General features: G+C 40.6%; 3 protein-coding genes across 4 annotated transcripts; all 3 read left to right on the top strand.

Annotated features, from left to right (window-relative positions):
• Window positions 1–321: 321 nt before the first annotated feature.
• Window positions 322–2539, top strand: LOC108895806 (thrombomodulin-like). The gene has a single exon (XM_018694742.2). It carries the CDS (start codon window positions 535–537, stop codon window positions 2191–2193), a length of 1659 nt encoding a protein of 552 aa, XP_018550258.1. The 5' UTR covers window positions 322–534; the 3' UTR covers window positions 2194–2539.
• A 2784-nt stretch (window positions 2540–5323) lies between these two features.
• Window positions 5324–20009, top strand: LOC108895805 (toll-like receptor 5). Of its 2 annotated transcripts, XR_001963017.2 has the most exons (6): window positions 5324–5584; window positions 6602–6661; window positions 7377–9666; window positions 10267–10355; window positions 11032–11389; window positions 19571–20009. XR_001963017.2 is itself a non-coding variant. In XM_018694740.2 (5 exons), the coding sequence occupies exons 2-5, from the start codon at window positions 6614–6616 to the stop codon at window positions 11275–11277; spliced, it is 2673 nt and encodes an 890-aa protein (XP_018550256.1). In that variant the 5' UTR covers window positions 5324–5584; window positions 6602–6613; the 3' UTR covers window positions 11278–11487. The 2 variants fall into 2 exon arrangements, 1 of the variants encoding a protein (XP_018550256.1); XM_018694740.2 differs by lacking the exon at window positions 19571–20009 and having other exon boundaries at window positions 11032–11487.
• LOC108895804 (toll-like receptor 5) lies at window positions 12988–19939 on the top strand. Its single transcript, XM_018694738.2, has 5 exons — window positions 12988–13292; window positions 14311–14370; window positions 15087–17376; window positions 18642–18730; window positions 19213–19939. Exons 2-5 carry the CDS (start codon window positions 14323–14325, stop codon window positions 19456–19458), a joined length of 2673 nt encoding a protein of 890 aa, XP_018550254.1. The 5' UTR covers window positions 12988–13292; window positions 14311–14322; the 3' UTR covers window positions 19459–19939.

Genomic DNA, 20009 nt, shown 5'->3' with positions numbered 1-20009 from the left:
TGGCTGCAGGCCATATGCAACGCCATAAGGGAGTGGAGTCAGTGTGGGCTAATAGGAAATACTCACTTTTGCAAATACTTATGTCATACTGTGCTGAGATGTTAAATTCCTCATTATCCTGCCTTGTTTTGAGATATAGCTCAGAAAAATGGCTTAAACCTTAAACCTCATTTCAAGGAAAACTGGATCAGAAGACTGAGCGACTTGCCGAGTGCTTACACTGACTTTGTGCAGTGAGGAGTTGGGAGGGGCTACTGCAAAAGTGGGGCGGTGGGTAGATGCCCCCCTTGCGTGCGTGCGTGCGTACGAGCGTAAAAGTCGTGCGTAATTTGGGGATGTGGTCCGCCGCACCGAAGAGAAAGTTTGACAGTGAGCTGACCCAGCGGGCTGATTAAAACGGCGACTTCCTTCCTCTGCCGGCGCACTAGCATGGAGTTGGGGGTTTATAAGTGCGAGCTAAACCGTTTCTCAAACAAACAAGCCTATAGACCGCTGGAACTCGCGAGAACTTAAAACCACAACCGAGGTTCAAACATGAAGGATCTAACGGGACTGTTTGTTGTTGTGGTGTTGGTTTTCCTGTCGGGGGGAACCGTCGAGACAGTGCCGGATAGCGGATACTGCATTGTGAACCAGTGTTTTACTGTTGTCCAAGACCCAATCGATTTCACAACAGCGCGGGATCAATGCAGAGGTCAGGGTGGTCACCTAATGACAGTGCGCTCATCTGTATCACATGATGTCCTTTACATCTTGTTGGGAAACTTTACGGGACAGTTCTGGATCGGTTTACATCTCCTGACCGGCTGCCCAGACGCTGCTGCGGGGCTGAAAGGCTTCCAGTGGGTGACCAAAGATAACGAAAGTGACTTCTTCAATTGGGCGCCAGGTTTTGACAGCAGCTGCTCATCTCATCGCTGCGTCTCAGTTTCCAAAGAGAGCGACTTTAAATGGACCCAAGAACCATGTGGCGAGCAGGCGGCCGGGTTTCTCTGTGAGTTCAGCTTCAGTGAGCCGTGCAAAAGTCTGGCGGTTACAGAGGGCGAGACTGTCTCCTACATGACGCCGATGGGGTTCGGAGGCGAGGATATGCTGTCTCTGCCCCCCGGGAGCATCGCCACCCGGATGCCATCGGAGAGTAAATACCTCTGCTTCTCCGAGCAGTGGCTGCAGGCGCCCTGGAACTGCGAGATACTCGAAGGCGGGTGCGAGCACAAATGCGTGGAGAACCCAAAGGAGGCCCCCTCTTGTTACTGCCCTGCGGGACAAAGCGTCAACCCTGCGAACAATGTCACCTGCGATGTGGTACCAGACGACCCGTGCGCCGCCCTGGGATGCGAGCACGCTTGCTACAAGGACGGAGACTCCCACGTGTGCATATGCGACCACGGCTTTAAACTGGCCGCGGACGGCAGGTCGTGCGTGGATTTCAACGACTGCACGGACCAACGGCAGTGTCCCGGGGAAAACTTCAGGTGCATCAACACCGTCGGAGGATTTCAGTGCGTCTGCAAGGAGGGTTACTCGCTGAGCGGCAGCCTGTGCGTCGACCAGGACGAGTGCGCGTCCGCACCGTGCGAGCACATGTGCGACAACACTCCGGGTAGCTACAAGTGCTCGTGCTATGATGGACATATAGTGGACCCAAAGTCCCCGAATAAATGTAAACTTCACTGCGGGGAGGAAGAATGCGATGCGCAGTGTGACCCAAATGATGTGTTCCAGTGCTATTGCCCTGATGGTTACGTAAAGGAGGAAAGAGACGAGGGGGCATTTTGCATAGACATTGACGAGTGCTCGTTCTTTTATTGTGATCAGGGCTGTGTAAACACATTCGGCAGCTACGTGTGCTCGTGCAATCCGGGATTTACGTTAGTCGGCGAATACAGGTGCGTAAAAGACGATAAAGGTACGGTCACAGATGGAGGGATGGGAGGCAAGACAGCGGCCACCACTCCAGACATCCCCACAACACCGTCTATACCACCTCCTGATCCAACAAGGCAGCCCTCGGGGGTGACAGTGGGGGGTCTTGTTGGGATCATAGTGTGCACTGTCTTTTTTATTGTGCTGATAGTTTTTTTGGCGCATCACTTTCTCAACCGCGGAGGGAAGATGGAGAGCGCCGGTGCGCTCAAAGCTCATGAGGATGAGGGTCACAGTTTACACCGTGTGACGAGTGACACTTCTTGAAGGAAAAAGAAGAACAGTCTCAAAGAGACAGCTGAAGCAAGACATGTGAATGTACAGATCAACAGAACTGCAGAGACAGTTTTAGACTTGTTATGAAGGATGCAGATTTCACAACAAAACAGAACTGGGGTGATGCTAGAGGAGATAAGGTCACTATAAACTCACAGAGCAACAGAAATATTACGCAAACAGCTTAAGTTTTCTTTAACGAAGGATATTCACTGCAGTAGACAGTTCAACTGACATACAACAGATTCAATGTAAAGTAAGAATGACAAAGAACTTTGTTTTTTTAAAGTTTGTGATGAAACAGTATTAAATTATAAAAAAAGTGAATGAAAGAGAAGTCTGTTTTTTTCCTTTTGATTCTTACCTCAGACAACAGGCTGGCTGCGCCACCATGTGGGGGAAAAGGTGAATCACAGGCCGTCCAAGACCCAGCAGCAAAATTTGCCTCATGTAAGGGGAATATCGTAACATGCACAGAATCCCACATGAATCCTCCCCACACTCTGCAGATCAAACACACATAAGCCAAGATCACAACAGGACAGGGATAAATGTCGATATATTGAGCAGAAACTTCTGAAACGTCACACTACACAAAAGTAAGGAATTAATAATAAGCAGTAATCCGTTAATATAATCTTCCCTAGATCCCTATATTCCATTCTTGAGTCCCCATATCTTAAGTATTTCGGGAGACTATAGAAATGTCACAGTAAAACTTGCCCAAATATAAGGAAAAGAGTAAAAAAAAACAAAAAAAACACTGGTATTTTTTTTTTTAACCTGGGCCTTATTTCCCCCCATTTTTGGGTGTAAATGATTGATAGAGACAAAAATCTTTGGAATCAATGCAGTATTGTGCAAGAACAGTGTATCCGGACTCCACTGACAAAAACAGCTGTTTTACCTCGCAGAACGCAGGTGTTGCTGGAATACTGCTGTCTGAAATGATTAGTTAGTTTGTGTTATTGTGTGGTACTTTTACTTAATGTAAAGGATCTTAATTCTTTTTCCACCATTGAAAGTCACACAATAACACAATTAACTGATCAAATGGTAAATAGACTGTACTTATATAGCGCTTTTCGACCACTCAAAGCGCTTCACACTACGGATCACATTCATACAGCATAAGTGCTTTCTAGCACATACACACACCAATGACACATCAGAGGCAAATTGGGGTTCAGTATCTTGCCCAAGGATACTTCAGCACGCGGACTGGAGGAGCCAGGAATCGAACCACAGACCTTCTGATTGGTGGGCAACTGCTCTACCTCCTGAGCCCCAGCCGCCTGATCAGGGCAGTGGTATTCCAGCAGGTCTGGTGTTCTGCAAAGTAAAATAACTGTATTTGTCAATGGAGTCTGGTAGCGATGTTTCTGGTTAAACAAAAATGACCTTCTGTTTAATAAATAGGTCTCTCTGTAGGAATCTTATCTATGATGTTGTCAGATACTAATAATAACAATGTACTTTGATACATGGACAATTTCCCATTGGATTACATTGAAGCAGCTGTTCGTAGTGGCTGGATATACTGTTCCTGCTGAGTACTGCACCGATTCCAAAGATTTTTGTTCCTATCAATCATTTACACCTAGAAACATGGGAAATTAAGGATTGTTAATATTGCTGCATCAATACACAACAGGCATTTTCCCTTGGCAGTTGGTCAAAGTGGGGATAACCACTGGTTGCAGTACTCTTAACACCAGTAGTAGATGTAGTTGTATCACCAGCAGCAGCAGTGCTAGTAGCAGTGGTAGCAGTATGAGTTGTTGTGCTTGTTTGTACTTCTGCTGTTGCTAGTGTTCTACTCAGTGATGAAATGCACCACATTTATTCAAGTACAGTACTTAAGTATAATTTTCAGGCACTTGTACTTTACTATGATTAACACCATGAAACTGCTGTCTTCAAGTTCACACACATTTCTATCACCTCTAGAACACATTAGCCAAAAAACAACAAACTGAGACATTATAATTATAGTATGGTATTAGTATAGTACAATAGTTGTTATACAGTAGTATAGTGGTAGTAGCTACTACTACTATTGTGTCAGAGTTTTGTCCTCTATCAATTGTAAATAAATATAATATTTTCCAAAATGAGGTGATTTGTGATTAAAATCATGTGCATTTGTGCCAACCAGCCCTATCATATCTTGGCATAATATTATATTTTACAGTTACAAAAATGAAGTAAACATGTTAAATTAATCAGTAGGAATGTTTAGTTACTTCTGCAACAGACCATTCAAAATAATAATAATCAACTAACAATATAAACATTGTTTTAATCTTTCAGAATTGTTTTACGTATCTCAAGATACACCTACAATACATTTTGTACTAAAAGCACACACCAACCAACCACAAAATCAGAGTGGCACACTCTCCTCATCTGACCCAGATTTTCATTGACCCAGACTTTCAGATGTTATATCAAAATGTGGCTAATTTGTACATTTATTTACAAGAAGTTTCCAATATCTCTATCTAACACATGCTTACAGACTGATACATTTAGTCTACAGACTACAAATATATTAAATATATTTTTGCTATTAAAAAACTGAAATGCTCCCCTCACTGAAGAAGCTAGTGTCTTTCATAGTAGACAAGTTCAGGTCAAGAAAGAAAACATTTCAATGTTACTGTGCTTTTGTTTCTGTGATCTTAAAAGGACCAGATGTTTTAACCAACCCCAGTCTCCATTAGTAGTAGAAATCTTTTAGTAGTAGTAGCAAGTAGAAACAGCAGTAGTGCTAAGAGCAGCAGCAGTAACAGTAGCAGAAGTAACAGTAATTGTAAAATTAATATTTCCATCTCTACTATTACTACAGCTGTCCTACCATGCTGTATGACAGTACAATTAGCAGCAGTAGTAGCAGGGTAGAATAGCAGTAACAACTATTAGTTGTGTTTAGCAGTGATACAGTAGCAGTGGTAGTAGAAGTAGCAGCAGCAGCTGGTTGTAATAGTTACAGCAGTGAGTTGGTAAAATGGTTACAAGTTAGTAGATGTCGCTCAGGTTTACAACCACAACCAACCCAAAACACGTCCACCCACTGCAAGAAGTGGAGGATAAACGAGGACTGTTGTCAGCGAAAGAGGAAGGAGGTGTTTTCTCAAATGGGAAACTGTGTCATTCCCCCCGTTTTGTAAGACCGACTGAAGAGCCATGTCACGAATGTTCGGAGGTCTTAAAGCACATATCGATCAATCGCTGTTCGTCAGTTACAGTGTGTGAGTGTGGTGGAGCGGGTCTGCAGGGACGAGGAGGAGGAGGAAGAGGAGAAGAAGCGTGTTACCGCCTCTTCTCACAGGAGAAACACTGAAGGTTTTCCACTGTTTGCACAAGACCAACAACACAGGTAAGATTTGTCCAGTCATTATCCATATACACTACTAAGTGTAATTGTAAGGACACCGTGACTGACTCGCTTTATACACACTTCAGTGAAAGCCGTTAAAAAGATTTAGACTTGCTGACATGTCTGTTATTTCCGACTCGACAAATCAAGACAAATGCTGTCAGAAACAGCCGACACTGGACAATAAACCCTGTTACTCTCCCTGCCCTTACACTAATAAACCGCAAAGATTACTCGAACATACAATCATACTGTAGGCAACATGATTATAGGCTTTGCAGTTTAAGATAAAGGTAATAAACCTGGATGGGAACACATGTCGCGCACAGTTTATTCTAATAATATTTACATAACACACACAACAGGGATAAAATATAGCTGCCATATTCATTAAGAAAATATAGCCTGATGTCATAGTTAAAACACTTCGGTATTTCAGAGCTTTTAGTTTAGTAGACTTTCCAGGCGAACCTGTTTGTTTGTATTGGTTGGAACTAATCTGACCTACAAAAACTGGATCTGGATTTATGGTACCTTTATTTTGGTATGATGCCTGACTTTGTTGTTGTTGTTTACATTAACATGCATACATACATTTACATAACATTAAGTCTGTTGTTTAAATGTTATTATTAAAGGAGCATTGCAGAGATTTTGTATTGCACTTCCGTTAAGTTAAATGTAAAAAGAATGGTCAAAACTGATACAGCAAGATGTCCATACTTTAACCCCCCTGTGAGTTATGCTCCAAAAATCCTACATTTCCCACAGTGCAACTTGCCAGCATTTCTCAAGGGTTATTAGCTCAAGGCAAATATCCAATATAACTATTGGAGTGGAGCTTTATTATCAAAGCTCATTTCAGGGGTGAATGGCTGTGTACTGGGCAATGTGACACTGAAGCTGCACCAGTGAACTATGAACCTGCAAAAGCAAACAATCTGACTGTTTCCCCTTTTTTGTCTCCACTGTTCTTGCTTTGCTGATTTCTGACTTTCTCTGTGGACATGTGGTCAGGGCGAGGGCAGCATGTGGACGCTGGCTCTTCAGTTGGTTTTTACTGGTTTACACATACAGGTGTGTATAACATCAAGCTCAAAGCTGACCACTTATACTTTGTTTTCACAAACTGGGCAGTTAGAGGGCAGTGACCAGAAACTGAAGATTTAAAAATGTATAAAACTAATCTGAGATTTAAGAATGAAAGAAACTGTTCAATATTTTGGTAAATATATTTATTCAAAATCAGTTTATTCACTTTCTTGCCAAGAATCAGATGAGAAGATCAATACCACTCTTGTACATCTGGTACATCTGTATCTGTATGGTAATGATGATGCTACCATGAGGAAGCAGTTAGCTTAGCATAGCATGAAGAAAAACAAAAAATTAATAAAATGATAATGATACATCTACATAGAGAGATACAAAAATAAATAAATCCCCTCACATACAGTCAGGAAGACATATTCTATTAACGTACTGAATCATATGACCCCAAGTGGAATATATCTTGTAAGTGGAGCCTTTCAGTACATACTTTATTTTCTCAAGATTAAGAGACATCATCAGGTCTTTAAACCACAGGGATGCATTAGGAGGGGCTGGTAATTTCAAAGCTAAGCTAACTGGCTACTGCGTCTAGCATATTTGCTGTACAGACATTAGAGCAGCATCTACCTTCCATCTAACTCACAGCAAGAAAGTGAGCAGGTGTATATCTCAAATCCTTTAACTGTGGAGTTCAGTTATTTTTCAGTTTACAGAAATAATATAATTCTCCAACCTGCAGGTCACAACATGCTACCCTTCATGCACTTTATATGGCCTTGTAGCTGCTTGCGCCTCACAGCACCACTACTGGGTCCCTGCTCTGCCTTGTAACATCACCCACCTCTACCTGGAGAGGAACTACATCAGTGAGATCAACAGCACCTCACTCAGAGACTATGACCAGCTGCAACAATTGGATCTTGGAATGCAGAATGTACAGCTTATCATTAGGAACAATGCTTTCCTCAGGCAGAGAAAACTGACACGGTTGGTTCTAGGTTACAATATTGGTCTTCAGCTGGAGCCAAGGGCATTTGCAGGACTGTTCAATTTACAACATTTCTTTTTGGATAAGTGCAGTTTGAATGACTCCATACTATCGGAAAGCTATCTGCAGCATCTTTTCTCCTTAGAGTTGCTTGATCTCTCTTATAATGAACTAGCGAGACTCCGACCTGGACTGTTCTTTTCAAAACTCACAAGGTTCACAAAGTTAAACCTCAAACTGAATCAGATTAGAGGTTTATGTGAAGAAGATCTTGTTGGTTTCAGAGGGAAATACTTCACATATATGAACTTGACCTCCAACCTCTTTGGTAGAATGTATGAAGGAAATTTTGACTGGGAAACGTGCGGAAACCCTTTCAGAGGGATGGCCTTTAATATCCTTGACCTATCCAGCTATGGCTTCAACATCATCACAACAAGAAATTTTTTCAACGCAATACAGGGGACTCAGATCGATCATCTTATATTCTCTGGACACTTGGGTAAAGGCTTTTCATATGACAGATTACCTGATCCAGATGAAACCACATTTGAAGGCCTCATGAACAGTAAAATTAAACATTTTGATCTGTCTAACAGCTATATATTTGCTTTACAGAGGGCTGTTTTTAGTTCCCTAAAGGCTGCAATAATTATTGACATTTCTGGAAACAAAATCAATCAAATTGAAAGAAATGCCTTCAGTGGTCTTCAGGGACATTTACGGTTGCTCAACCTATCGTCCAACCTGCTAGGAGAAATAGCTTCTCACACATTCACCAATCTAACAGACCTTAGGGTGTTGGATTTGTCTTACAACCATATTGGTGTATTGGGACACAAAGCTTTCAGTGGCCTTCCCAGATTACGAGCATTATATCTAACAGGAAACTCACTGCGAATCCTGGGTTCTCCTGCATCATTACCAAACTTAGATTACCTCCTTTTGAATGACAACAAATTGACATCACTGTATCACATCACTGACATGGGTATGAACAGCCTCCATGTGGATGTTAGTGACAACAGATTAACAAACCTAAAGGATGTTCATCTCATAGTGACTAATTTCAAGCGTCTCCAGAATTTTTTCTACAGTGGAAACCACATGAAGTGGTGCACACTGGATCAGAATATTAGAATACACTATAATAATAGTTTGCAAGTACTTGATCTTCATGACAGTTCTCTTCAAATAATCTGGGAACAGGGGAAATGCTTTGACTTGTTTGATCATCTTGAGAATCTTCTCAGTCTCAGTATAAACTTTAACTCACTCACCACTCTCCCACAAGGGATTTTCAGAGGTCTCAGCTCAATCATAGAGCTTGACCTCTCACATAATTCCCTGACCTATCTGCAGCCAGGTGTATTTCCAGTCAGCTTGAAAAAGCTCGACCTGTCAAACAACTACCTAGCCTCCCCAGATCCTATGACTTTTCAGTCTCTCATCTTCCTTGATCTGGCAGCAAATCGGTTTCACTGTGATTGCAGTCTGGAGAAATTCTTGAAGTGGCTGAATGAGACAAATGTAACCTTTCTTAGTCCAACTGAGGATTTTATATGTGAGTTTCCAGCTGCTCTGCATAACCTTCCTCTGCTGAATTACACCACGAGTACTGAACCGTGTGAGGAGGATGATGAAAAGGCTGTTCATGGTCTTAAGTTTGCTCTCTTCATCTTCACTGCTCTCCTCGTCATTGCTGTCATCCTCAGTGGGATTGTTTACGCCCGTTTCCGAGGGCATGTATTCATCATCTACAAAAAAATTATTGGCAGGGTTCTTGAGGGCCCGAAACCGGTGGCTCTTTTGGAAGAGGTGCCATACGATGTCTTCCTCTGCTTCAGCAACAGTGACTATAGGTGGGTGGAAGCTGTTTTGCTGAATAAGCTTGATAACCAGTTTTCAGAGGAGAACATCTTCCACTGTTGTTTTGAGGCCAGAGACTTTCTGCCAGGTGAGGATCACCTTTCAAACATCAGAGAAGCAATCTGGGGCAGCAGGAAGACTGTGTGTATCATCTCCAAGGAGTTCCTTAAAGGTACAGCATTTCTGATTTTGATTTGTATTACCAGTTACAAGGTTACACTGTGTTTGCTTTTAATGGCCTTTCTGTCAAGGAATAGTTCAATATTTTGGGAAAACTAATTCTCTTTCTTGCCAAATGTCAGATGCAAATATTGATAGCACTTTCCTAAAAATATGAATCTGCAGCCAGCCAGTGGTTAGCATATCTTAGCATTAGGATTGCAAAAGTTCAAATAGATAAAACGTGCAAGCTCTAACATGTTTCTTAGTGAACATTAGAGGTGCCCATTGGCAGATATTTAAAAAATCTTTGGTGTTTCCCCTGTTTCCAGTCTTCATGCTTATCTAAGCTAACCTGCTGCTGGCTGTAGCCTCATATTTAACAGACATAAAGTTATCAAGCTCTCATCTAACTCCCATTAAGAGAGAATTTTCAAATGATTCCTATGAAAAACAAGTCAAATGCATTGATTTTTGTAAGCTAGCATGCTATCTTGCATGGCCATAGTAAAGCCCTCATCTTTATTTTTTCTCATTACTAAATGACAAAGTTAATTGCCAAATAAAAAAATCACAGCACACGTAAAACTAACATGGATTTGCCTCTTTCTAGACGGCTGGTGCTTGGAAGCATTCACTTTGGCACAGTGCCGAATGCTGGAGGAGCTGACAAACATCTTGATTATATTGGTGGTAGGGAAGGTGGGTATTAGGCTGCTAAATTACTTACTTTACATCAATTCTATGGAATTTGCTCCTCCAACTCCTTACTCTTTCACTGATAAAAGATTATTTTTGCTGAAAAGCTGTCTGTTGCCAAAAACAACACAGATGAGAGGAGTGAGAAAGAAAGAAAACAGTGAATCTGTGGGCCAGAAAACCAAAACAATGAGCTGCAAGACACTAAAACTCTTAATACACCTGAGGAGAACTTCCAGAGTCAAAGGATAATTCTCTGTGGGTTTGTCACTATGAGTGACCCTTCCCACATACAGCTAGTTATATGATACTGTATATTGTTAATATGAAATCATTGGTTATAGCTGCCTTAAGGTCACCAAACCCAAATTTTGTTTCATCTGAGACATGTGTGGAGATAGGTACCAGAGTTTTCTCCTGCTATCAGCTGGTCTTAGCTGTACGAGGTTACTTACTCTCTGTAGAGAACAAGTAGCACCAAAAATCAGCAGATAAGGGACAGTTCAGTACCTACTTTTGGCCAGTAGCTGGCAGAATTCATACAAATTTAAGTGAACATGGCTTTGCATAAGGCAGAAAAATGGTGCTATGCACCTTTTACAGAATGAAAGTATCAAAACTTGAGTTCTTCACCTTCACTGCTGACCTAAATCTCCATTCTGATGAAATACAATCAAAGGTGGCTCACTACCAGCTGATGAAGTACAATGCAATCAGAGCTTTCATTCGGAGGAGAGCATACCTCATCTGGCCAGAGGACCCTCAGGACCAGGAGTGGTTTTATGAGCAACTGATCTCACAGATCCTCAAAGACACCAAAGTGAAAAAGTTTCCAGAGGACAAACCTCAGCCTGCACAGCATAACATCCAACCTCAATATGAGGACAGTGTTCAGCTGGAGAACATCAGGACAATTGCCATGTGAACTCTGACTGTACATTAAAGAAATCCTACTTTAACCAGGATAACCTCCTGATACTAGCCTCCATGATGCCAAGTGTCACTGGGAAGCTTGTACTCAGCAAGGTGAGAAAGAGGTTGTCATTGTAAGCAGCACTCCATGATCCAATTATGTGTACATTGCAGATAATTGATGATTATGTTTTTGGAATTAGTAAAATACAATGTTAACTAAGTGTGTCTCATTAATCAAATGTAATAACAAAAAAATAAACTACAGCACTGTTCACACTATTAGCTTGAAGGATGAAGCAAATCCACAGCACGGCTTTGAACTTTAGAAGAGAAAACTTTTTTTAATCACTACAGGTGTGATGAAACTGCAGCTCCAGACAGACCTGAATATGGGTGTGTTAAAAGTGATTGACCAGTTTGATATGTTAAGTGCTATCCACTGTATGTAAAAAATCTTTTTTTTTTTTTTAAAGAATAAGCCTTTAAAAATAGATAATAGATTTTGAGAAAGTCTCTAGATTGCGCAAAACTTCATGGTTTTTTTTTCCAAACTTCAAATGTTTTTTCTTGTGTCCCTGTCCCAGACTCTGTAGTAATGCTCCGTAATGTACACAAATGTTTGTTCTAAAATGAAGTGATTTATGATTTAAATCATGTTGTGCCCTATCCAGCCCTATCACAGGATGGCACAATGTTAAAATTTTACAATTACAAAAAATGGAGTGACTAATAGAAACAAGTGAACATTTAATTCAAACAAGAACCAGAAAACATGGACATTTAATAGAACATTTGCATTTTTAAAACCAAATAACATTTTTAAGCAATTAATCAGAAGGAATGTTTAATTATTTTTGCAATAGACCATTCATAATATTAATAATTAACTAACAATATAAACATTGTTTTTAATCTTTCAGAATAGTTTTACATCTCTCCAGATAACCTAACAAAATCTACCACACTGTGCAAAAGTTTTAGGCACTTCAGATTATTTTACTCTTATCCTTCATCAGTACCATCAGAGGTGTCTGATCAGTCCCAGATTAAATCTGCAGCAGGACAATAAGTCCAAACACACAGTCAGTATCATGAAAAACTGTCCTCAGAGACAAGAAGAACAAGGAGTCCTGCAGTAGATGGTCTGACCCCACTAGCCCTGATCTCAGTCTGAGATCACATAAAGAGACAGAAGACACTGAGATAGCCTGAAACCTGAGTACAGATGTACTGAGGAGAACTGGAGCTGTTTTAAAGGCAAACAAAATCAGAGTGCCAAACTCTGCTCATTTGACCCAGCTTTGTGATGAAATTATATTAACCAACTACCAGCACTCATCACAGGCTTTCAGATCAAAACAAATTTCCTTTGAGACAACAGAGTTTATCTTATGTTATCTTAAAATGTAACTCATTGCTATGTCTACTAACAAGAGGTAACACATTTCCAATATCTCTAACATGTTAGCAGTCTGATATGTACAGTACACCAACCACTTTATTTATGCTGTATGACAGTACAATTAGCAGCAGTAGTAGCAGGGTAGAATAGCAGTAACAACTATTAGTTGTGTTTAGCAGTGATACAGTAGCAGTGGTAGTAGAAGTAGCAGCAGCAGCTGGTTGTAATAGTTACAGCAGTGAGTTGGTAAAATGGTTACAAGTTAGTAGATGTCGCTCAAGTTTACAACCACAACCAACCCAAAACACGTCCACCCACTGCAAGAAGTGGAGGATAAACGAGGACTGTTGTCAGCGAAAGAGGAAGGAGGTGTTTTCTCAAATGGGAAATTGTGTCATTCCCCCCGTTTTGTAAGACCGACTGAAGAGCCATGTCACGAATGTTCGGAGGTCTTAAAGCACATATCGATCAATCGCTGTTCGTCAGTTACAGTGTGTGAGTGTGGTGGAGCGGGTCTGCAGGGACGAGGAGGAGGAGGAAGAGGAGAAGAAGCGTGTTACCGCCTCTTCTCACAGGAGAAACACTGAAGGTTTTCCACTGTTTGCACAAGACCAACAACACAGGTAAGATTTGTCCAGTCATTATCCATATACACTACTAAGTGTAATTGTAAGGACACCGTGACTGACTCGCTTTATACACACTTCAGTGAAAGCCGTTAAAAAGATTTAGACTTGCTGACATGTCTGTTATTTCCGACTCGACAAATCCAGACAAATGCTGTCAGAAACAGCCGACACTGGACAATAAACCCTGTTACTCTCCCTGCCCTTACACTAATAAACCGCAAAGATTACTCGAACATACAATCATACTGTAGGCAACATGATTATAGGCTTTGCAGTTTAAGATAAAGGTAATAAACCTGGATGGGAACACATGTCGCGCACAGTTTATTCTAATAATATTTACATAACACACACAACAGGGATAAAATATAGCTGCCATATTCATTAAGAAAATATAGCCTGATGTCATAGTTAAAACACTTCGGTATTTCAGAGCTTTTAGTTTAGTAGACTTTCCAGGCGAACCTGTTTGTTTGTATTGGTTGGAACTAATCTGACCTACAAAAACTGGATCTGGATTTATGGTACCTTTATTTTGGTATGATGCCTGACTTTGTTGTTGTTGTTTACATTAACATGCATACATACATTTACATAACATTAAGTCTGTTGTTTAAATGTTATTATTAAAGGAGCATTGCAGAGATTTTGTATTGCACTTCCGTTAAGTTAAATGTAAAAAAGAATGGTCAAAACTGATACAGCAAGATGTCCATACTTTAACCCCCCTGTGAGTTATGCTCCAAAAATCCTACATTTCCCAGAGTGCAACTTGCCAGCATTTCTCAAGGGTTATTAGCTCAAGGCAAATATCCAATATAACTATTGGAGTGGAGCTTTATTATCAAAGCTCATTTCAGGGGTGAATGGCTGTGTACTGGGCAATGTGACACTGAAGCTGCACCAGTGAACTATGAACCTGCAAAAGCAAACAATCTGACTGTTTCCCCTTTTTTGTCTCCACTGTTCTTGCTTTGCTGATTTCTGACTTTCTCTGTGGACATGTGGTCAGGGCGAGGGCAGCATGTGGACGCTGGCTCTTCAGTTGGTTTTCACTGGTTTACACATACAGGTGTGTATAACATCAAGCTCAAAGCTGATCACTTATACTTTGTTTTCACAAACTGGGCAGTTAGAGGGCAGTGACCAGAAACTGAAGATTTAAAAATGTATAAAACTAATCTGAGATTTAAGAATGAAAGAAACTGTTCAATATTTTGGTAAATATATTTATTCAAAATCAGTTTATTCACTTTCTTGCCAAGAATCAGATGAGAAGATCAATACCACTCTTGTACATCTGGTACATCTGTATCTGTATGGTAATGATGATGCTACCATGAGGAAGCAGTTATCTTAGCATAGCATGAAGAAAAACAAAAAATTAATAAAATGATAATGATACATCTACATAGCAGAGATACATAAATAAATAAATCCCCTCACATACAGTCAGGAAGACATATTCTATTAACGTACTGGATCATATGACCCCAAGTGGAATATATCTTGTAAGTGGAGCCTTTCAGTACATACTTTATTTTCTCAAGATTAAGAGACATCATCAGGTCTTTAAACCACAGGGATGCATTAGGAGGGGCTGGTAATTTCAAAGCTAAGCTAACTGGCTACTGCGTCTAGCATATTTGCTGTACAGACATTAGAGCAGCATCTACCTTCCATCTAACTCACAGCAAGAAAGTGAGCAGGTGTATATCTCAAATCCTTTAACTGTGGAGTTCAGTTATTTTTCAGTTTACAGAAATAATATAATTTTCCAACCTGCAGGTCACAACATGCTACCCTTCATGCACTTTATATGGCCTTGTAGCTGCTTGCGCCTCACAGCACCACTACTGGGTCCCTGCTCTGCCTTGTAACATCACCCACCTCTACCTGGAGAGGAACTACATCAGTGAGATCAACAGCACCTCACTCAGAGACTATGACCAGCTGCAACAATTGGATCTTGGAATGCAGAATGTACAGCTTATCATTAGGAACAATGCTTTCCTCAGGCAGAGAAAACTGACACGGTTGGTTCTAGGTTACAATATTGGTCTTCAGCTGGAGCCAAGGGCATTTGCAGGACTGTTCAATTTACAACATTTCTTTTTGGATAAGTGCAGTTTGAATGACTCCATACTATCGGAAAGCTATCTGCAGCATCTTTTCTCCTTAGAGTTGCTTGATCTCTCTTATAATGAACTAGCGAGACTCCGACCTGGACTGTTCTTTTCAAAACTCACAAGGTTCACAAAGTTAAACCTCAAACTGAATCAGATTAGAGGTTTATGTGAAGAAGATCTTGTTGGTTTCAGAGGGAAATACTTCACATATATGAACTTGACCTCCAACCTCTTTGGTAGAATGTATGAAGGAAATTTTGACTGGGAAACGTGCGGAAACCCTTTCAGAGGGATGGCCTTTAATATCCTTGACCTATCCAGCTATGGCTTCAACATCATCACAACAAGAAATTTTTTCAACGCAATACAGGGGACTCAGATCGATCATCTTATATTCTCTGGAAACCTGAGTAAAGACTTGTCATATAACAAATTAGCCGATCCAGATCAAAGCACATTTGAAGGCCTCATGAACAGTAAAATTAAACATTTTGATCTGTCTAACAGCTATATATTTGCTTTACAGAGGGCTGTTTTTAGTTCCCTAAAGGCTGCAATAATTATTGACATTTCTGGAAACAAAATCAATCAAATTGAAAGAAATGCCTTCAGTGGTCTTCAGGGACATTTACAGTTGCTCAACCTATCATCCAACCTGCTAGGAGAAATTGTTTATCACACATTCACCAATCTGGCAGAGCTTAGGGTGTTGGATTTGTCTTACAACCATATTGGTGTATTGGGACACAAAGCTTTCAGTGGCCTTCCCAGATTACAAACATTAAATCTGACAGGAAACTCACTGCGAATCCTGGGTTCTCCTGCATCATTACCAAACTTAGATTACCTCCTTTTGAATGACAACAAGTTGACATCACTGTATCACATCACTGACATGGGTATGAACAGCCTCCATGTGGATGTTAGTGACAACAGATTAACAAACTTGGAGGATGTTTATCTCATAGTGACTAATTTCAAGCGTCTCCAGAATTTTTTCTATGGTGGAAACCTCATCAAGTGGTGCACACTAAATCAGATTTTTATAATACCTTATAATAATAGTTTGCAAAAGCTTGATCTTCATGACAGTTCTCTTCAAATAATCTGGGAACAGGGGAAATGCTTTGACTTGTTTGATCATCTTGAGAATCTTCTCAGTCTCAGTATAAACTTTAACTCACTCACCACTCTCCCACAAGGGATTTTCAGAGGTCTCAGCTCAATCATAGAGCTTGACCTCTCACATAATTCCCTGACCTATCTGCAGCCAGGTGTATTTCCAGTCAGCTTGAAAAAGCTCGACCTGTCAAACAACTACCTAGCCTCCCCAGATCCTATGACTTTTCAGTCTCTCATCTTCCTCGATCTGGCAGCAAATCGGTTTCACTGTGATTGCAGTCTGGAGAAATTCTTGAAGTGGCTGAATGAGACAAATGTAACCTTTCTTAGTCCAACTGAGGATTTTATATGTGAGTTTCCAGCTGCTCTGCATAACCTTCCTCTGCTGAATTACACCACGAGTACTGAACCGTGTGAGGAGGATGATGAAAAGGCTGTTCATGGTCTTAAGTTTGCTCTCTTCATCCTCTCTGCTCTCCTCGTCATTGCTGTCATCCTCAGTGGGATTGTTTACGCCCGTTTCCGAGGGCATGTATTCATCATATACAAAAAAATTATTGGCAGGGTTCTTGAGGGCCCGAAACCGGTGGCTACTTTGGAAGAGGTGCCATACGATGTCTTCCTCTGCTTCAGCAACAGTGACTATAGGTGGGTGGAAGCTGTTTTGCTGAATAAGCTTGATAACCAGTTTTCAGAGGAGAACATCTTCCACTGTTGTTTTGAGGCCAGAGACTTTCTGCCAGGTGAGGATCACCTTTCAAACATCAGAGAAGCAATCTGGGGCAGCAGGAAGACTGTGTGTATCATCTCCAAGGAGTTCCTTAAAGGTACAGCATTTCTGATTTTGATCTGTATTACCAGTTACAAGGTTACACTGTGTTTGCTTTTAATGGCCTTTCTGTCAAGGAATAGTTCAATATTTTGTGAAATAACCTAATTCCCTTTCCTGCCAAATGTAAGATGAGAAGATTGATAGCACTTCCCTAAAAATATGAAGCTACAGCCAGCCAATGGTTAGCTTAGCTTAGCCTTAACATTGCAGGTTTTTTAACAAATTAAATATGCAAGCTCTAACATGTTTCTTAGTGAACCTTAGAGGTGCTCACTGGCATTTTTAAAATCTCTGGACAAGACCAGACTAGGGCGGCACGGTGGTGCACTGTCGCCTCACAGCAAGAAGGTTCCAGGGGTTTGAGCCCTGGTTCGTGCCCAGGGCTTTTCTGTGTGGAGTTTGCATGTTCTCCCTGTGCCTGCGTGGGTTCTTTCCAGGTACTCCAGCTTCCTCCCACAGTCCAAAGACATGCAGGTTAGGTTAATTGGTGACTCTAAATTGCCCGTAGGTGTGAATGTGAGTGTGAATGGTTGTCTATATATGTCGGCCCAGCGATGGACTGGCGAGCCATACAGGGTGTACCCTGCCTCTCGCCTGTTGACAGCTGGGATAGGCTCCAGCCCCTCTGCGACCCTAACGGATGAGCGGTATAGATAATGGATGGATGGAAGACCAGACTAAGTCTTTCCCCTGTTTCCATTTTTTACGCTCATCTAAGCTAACCTGCTGCTGGCTGTAGCCTCATATTTAACATAAAGTTATTAAATGTGCAATATCTGTATTCATTTTCTGTCTATGTATAAAGTCCTATGTATATTTCTCTTCTGTTCATTTCTTTTATTACATTGTCATGTTTATACTGTTGTGTATATTTTTTTATAGCCTTTTATAGTCTTTTATCTTGCTCTTACTTGTATTTATGTCTTTCTATCTTTTTCAATCACTTATACTGCTGCAACGATGCAAATTTCCCCATTGTGGGACTAATAAAGGATTATCTTATCTCTTATCTTATCTTATCTTAAGCTCTCATCTAACTTTCATCAAGAGAGTGAATAATGACAATAATTCCAAAATTGTCAAATGAATGAAAAACAAATCAAATGCAGTGATTTCTGTAAGTTAACATGCTAGCTTGCGTGGCCATAGTAAAGCACTTTCCCTCATCTTTCTCTTTTTCTCATTACTAAATGGCAAAGTTAGTTGCCAAATAAAAAATCACCACACAAACAAAACTAACATGGATTTGCCTCTTTCTAGACGGCTGGTGCTTGGAGGCGTTCACTTTGGCACACTTCCGGATGCTGGAGGAGCTGACAAACATCTTGATTATGTTGGTAGTAGGGAAGGTATGTATTGAGCTGTTAAGTTAATTACTTTACACCAATTCTATTGAATTTGTTTACAGTTACTTTCTAAAATAATAATAATGATAATAAACAATTTTTGCTGAAAAGCTGTCTGTTGCCAAAAACAACACAGATGAGAGGAGTGAGAAAGAAAGAAAACAGTGAATCTGTGGGCCAGAAAACCAAAACAATGAGCTGCAAGACACTAAAACTCTTTTCTCCTGCTATCAGCTGTCTTAGCTGTACGAGGTTACTTACTCTCTGTAGAGAACAAGTAGCACCAAAAATCAGCAGATAAGGGACAGTTCAGTACCTACTTTTTGCCAGTAGCTGGCAGAATTCATACAAATTTAAGTGAACATGGCTTTGCATAAGGCAGAAAAATGGTGCTATGCACCTTTTACAGAATGAAAGTATCAAAACTTGAGTTCTTCACCTTCACTGCTGACCTAAATCTCCATTCTGATGAAATACAATCAAAGGTGGCTCACTACCAGCTGATGAAGTACAATGCAATCAGAGCTTTCATTCGGAGGAGAGCATACCTCATCTGGCCAGAGGACCCTCAGGACCAGGAGTGGTTTTATGAGCAACTGATCTCACAGATCCTCAAAGACACCAAAGTGAAAAAGTTTCCAGAGGACAAACCTCAGCCTGCACAGCATAACATCCAACCTCAATATGAGGACAGTGTTCAGCTGGAGAACATCAGGACAAATGCCATGTGAACTCTGACTGTACATTAAAGAAATCCTACTTTAACCAGGATAACCTCCTGATACTAGCCTCCATGATGTCAAGTGTCACTGGGAAGCTTGTACTCAGCAAGGTGAGAAAGAGGTTGTCATTGTAAGCATGTATAGCACTCCATGTTGATGATTATGTTTTTGGAATTAGTAGAAAGAAAATGTTAACTGTGTGTGTCAAGTCTTTATAAAATACAGCACTGTTCACACTGATAGCTTGCAGGATGAAACAAATCCCCAGCAAAGCTTTGAAATTTAGAGAGAAAAAGTTTTTTTTTTTTTTTAATCACTGCAGGTGATGAATAAGTGCAGCTCCAGACAGACCTGAACATGGATGTGTTAAAAAGACACTGGCTAATTTGATTTGTTAATATGTTAAGAGTAGCCATTGATGTCCAGTATATGAGATTGTATGTAAATTTACATGAATAAGCCTTTAAAAATAGAGACTGTTCTTCATGGAGTGATGTCATTTGATTTGTGAATACTTGCCTGACACAATAAGATAATATAAAACAAAATTTCTAAATGGT

The sequence above is a fragment of the Lates calcarifer genome, linkage group LG7_1 (assembly GCF_001640805.2).
Source record: "Lates calcarifer isolate ASB-BC8 linkage group LG7_1, TLL_Latcal_v3, whole genome shotgun sequence".
NCBI lineage: Eukaryota > Metazoa > Chordata > Actinopteri > Centropomidae > Lates > Lates calcarifer.
The sequence above is the reverse complement of the archived record's forward strand: the minus strand, read 5'-3'. Positions and strand labels throughout refer to the sequence as shown.

Coding starts and splice junctions, on each gene's coding strand:
- LOC108895806 (XM_018694742.2), top strand. CDS start 535: ATGAAGGATCTAACGGGACTGTTTGTTGTTGTGGTGTTGGTTTTCCTG.
- LOC108895805 (XM_018694740.2), top strand. CDS start 6,614: ATGTGGACGCTGGCTCTTCAGTTGGTTTTTACTGGTTTACACATACAG. Junction 6,662..7,376: donor TTACTGGTTTACACATACAG/GTGTGTATAACA, acceptor TCCAACCTGCAG/GTCACAACATGCTACCCTTC. Junction 10,356..11,031: donor TTATATTGGTGGTAGGGAAG/GTGGGTATTAGG, acceptor ATACAATCAAAG/GTGGCTCACTACCAGCTGAT.
- LOC108895804 (XM_018694738.2), top strand. CDS start 14,323: ATGTGGACGCTGGCTCTTCAGTTGGTTTTCACTGGTTTACACATACAG. Junction 14,371..15,086: donor TCACTGGTTTACACATACAG/GTGTGTATAACA, acceptor TCCAACCTGCAG/GTCACAACATGCTACCCTTC. Junction 17,377..18,641: donor CTCCAAGGAGTTCCTTAAAG/GTACAGCATTTC, acceptor GCCTCTTTCTAG/ACGGCTGGTGCTTGGAGGCG.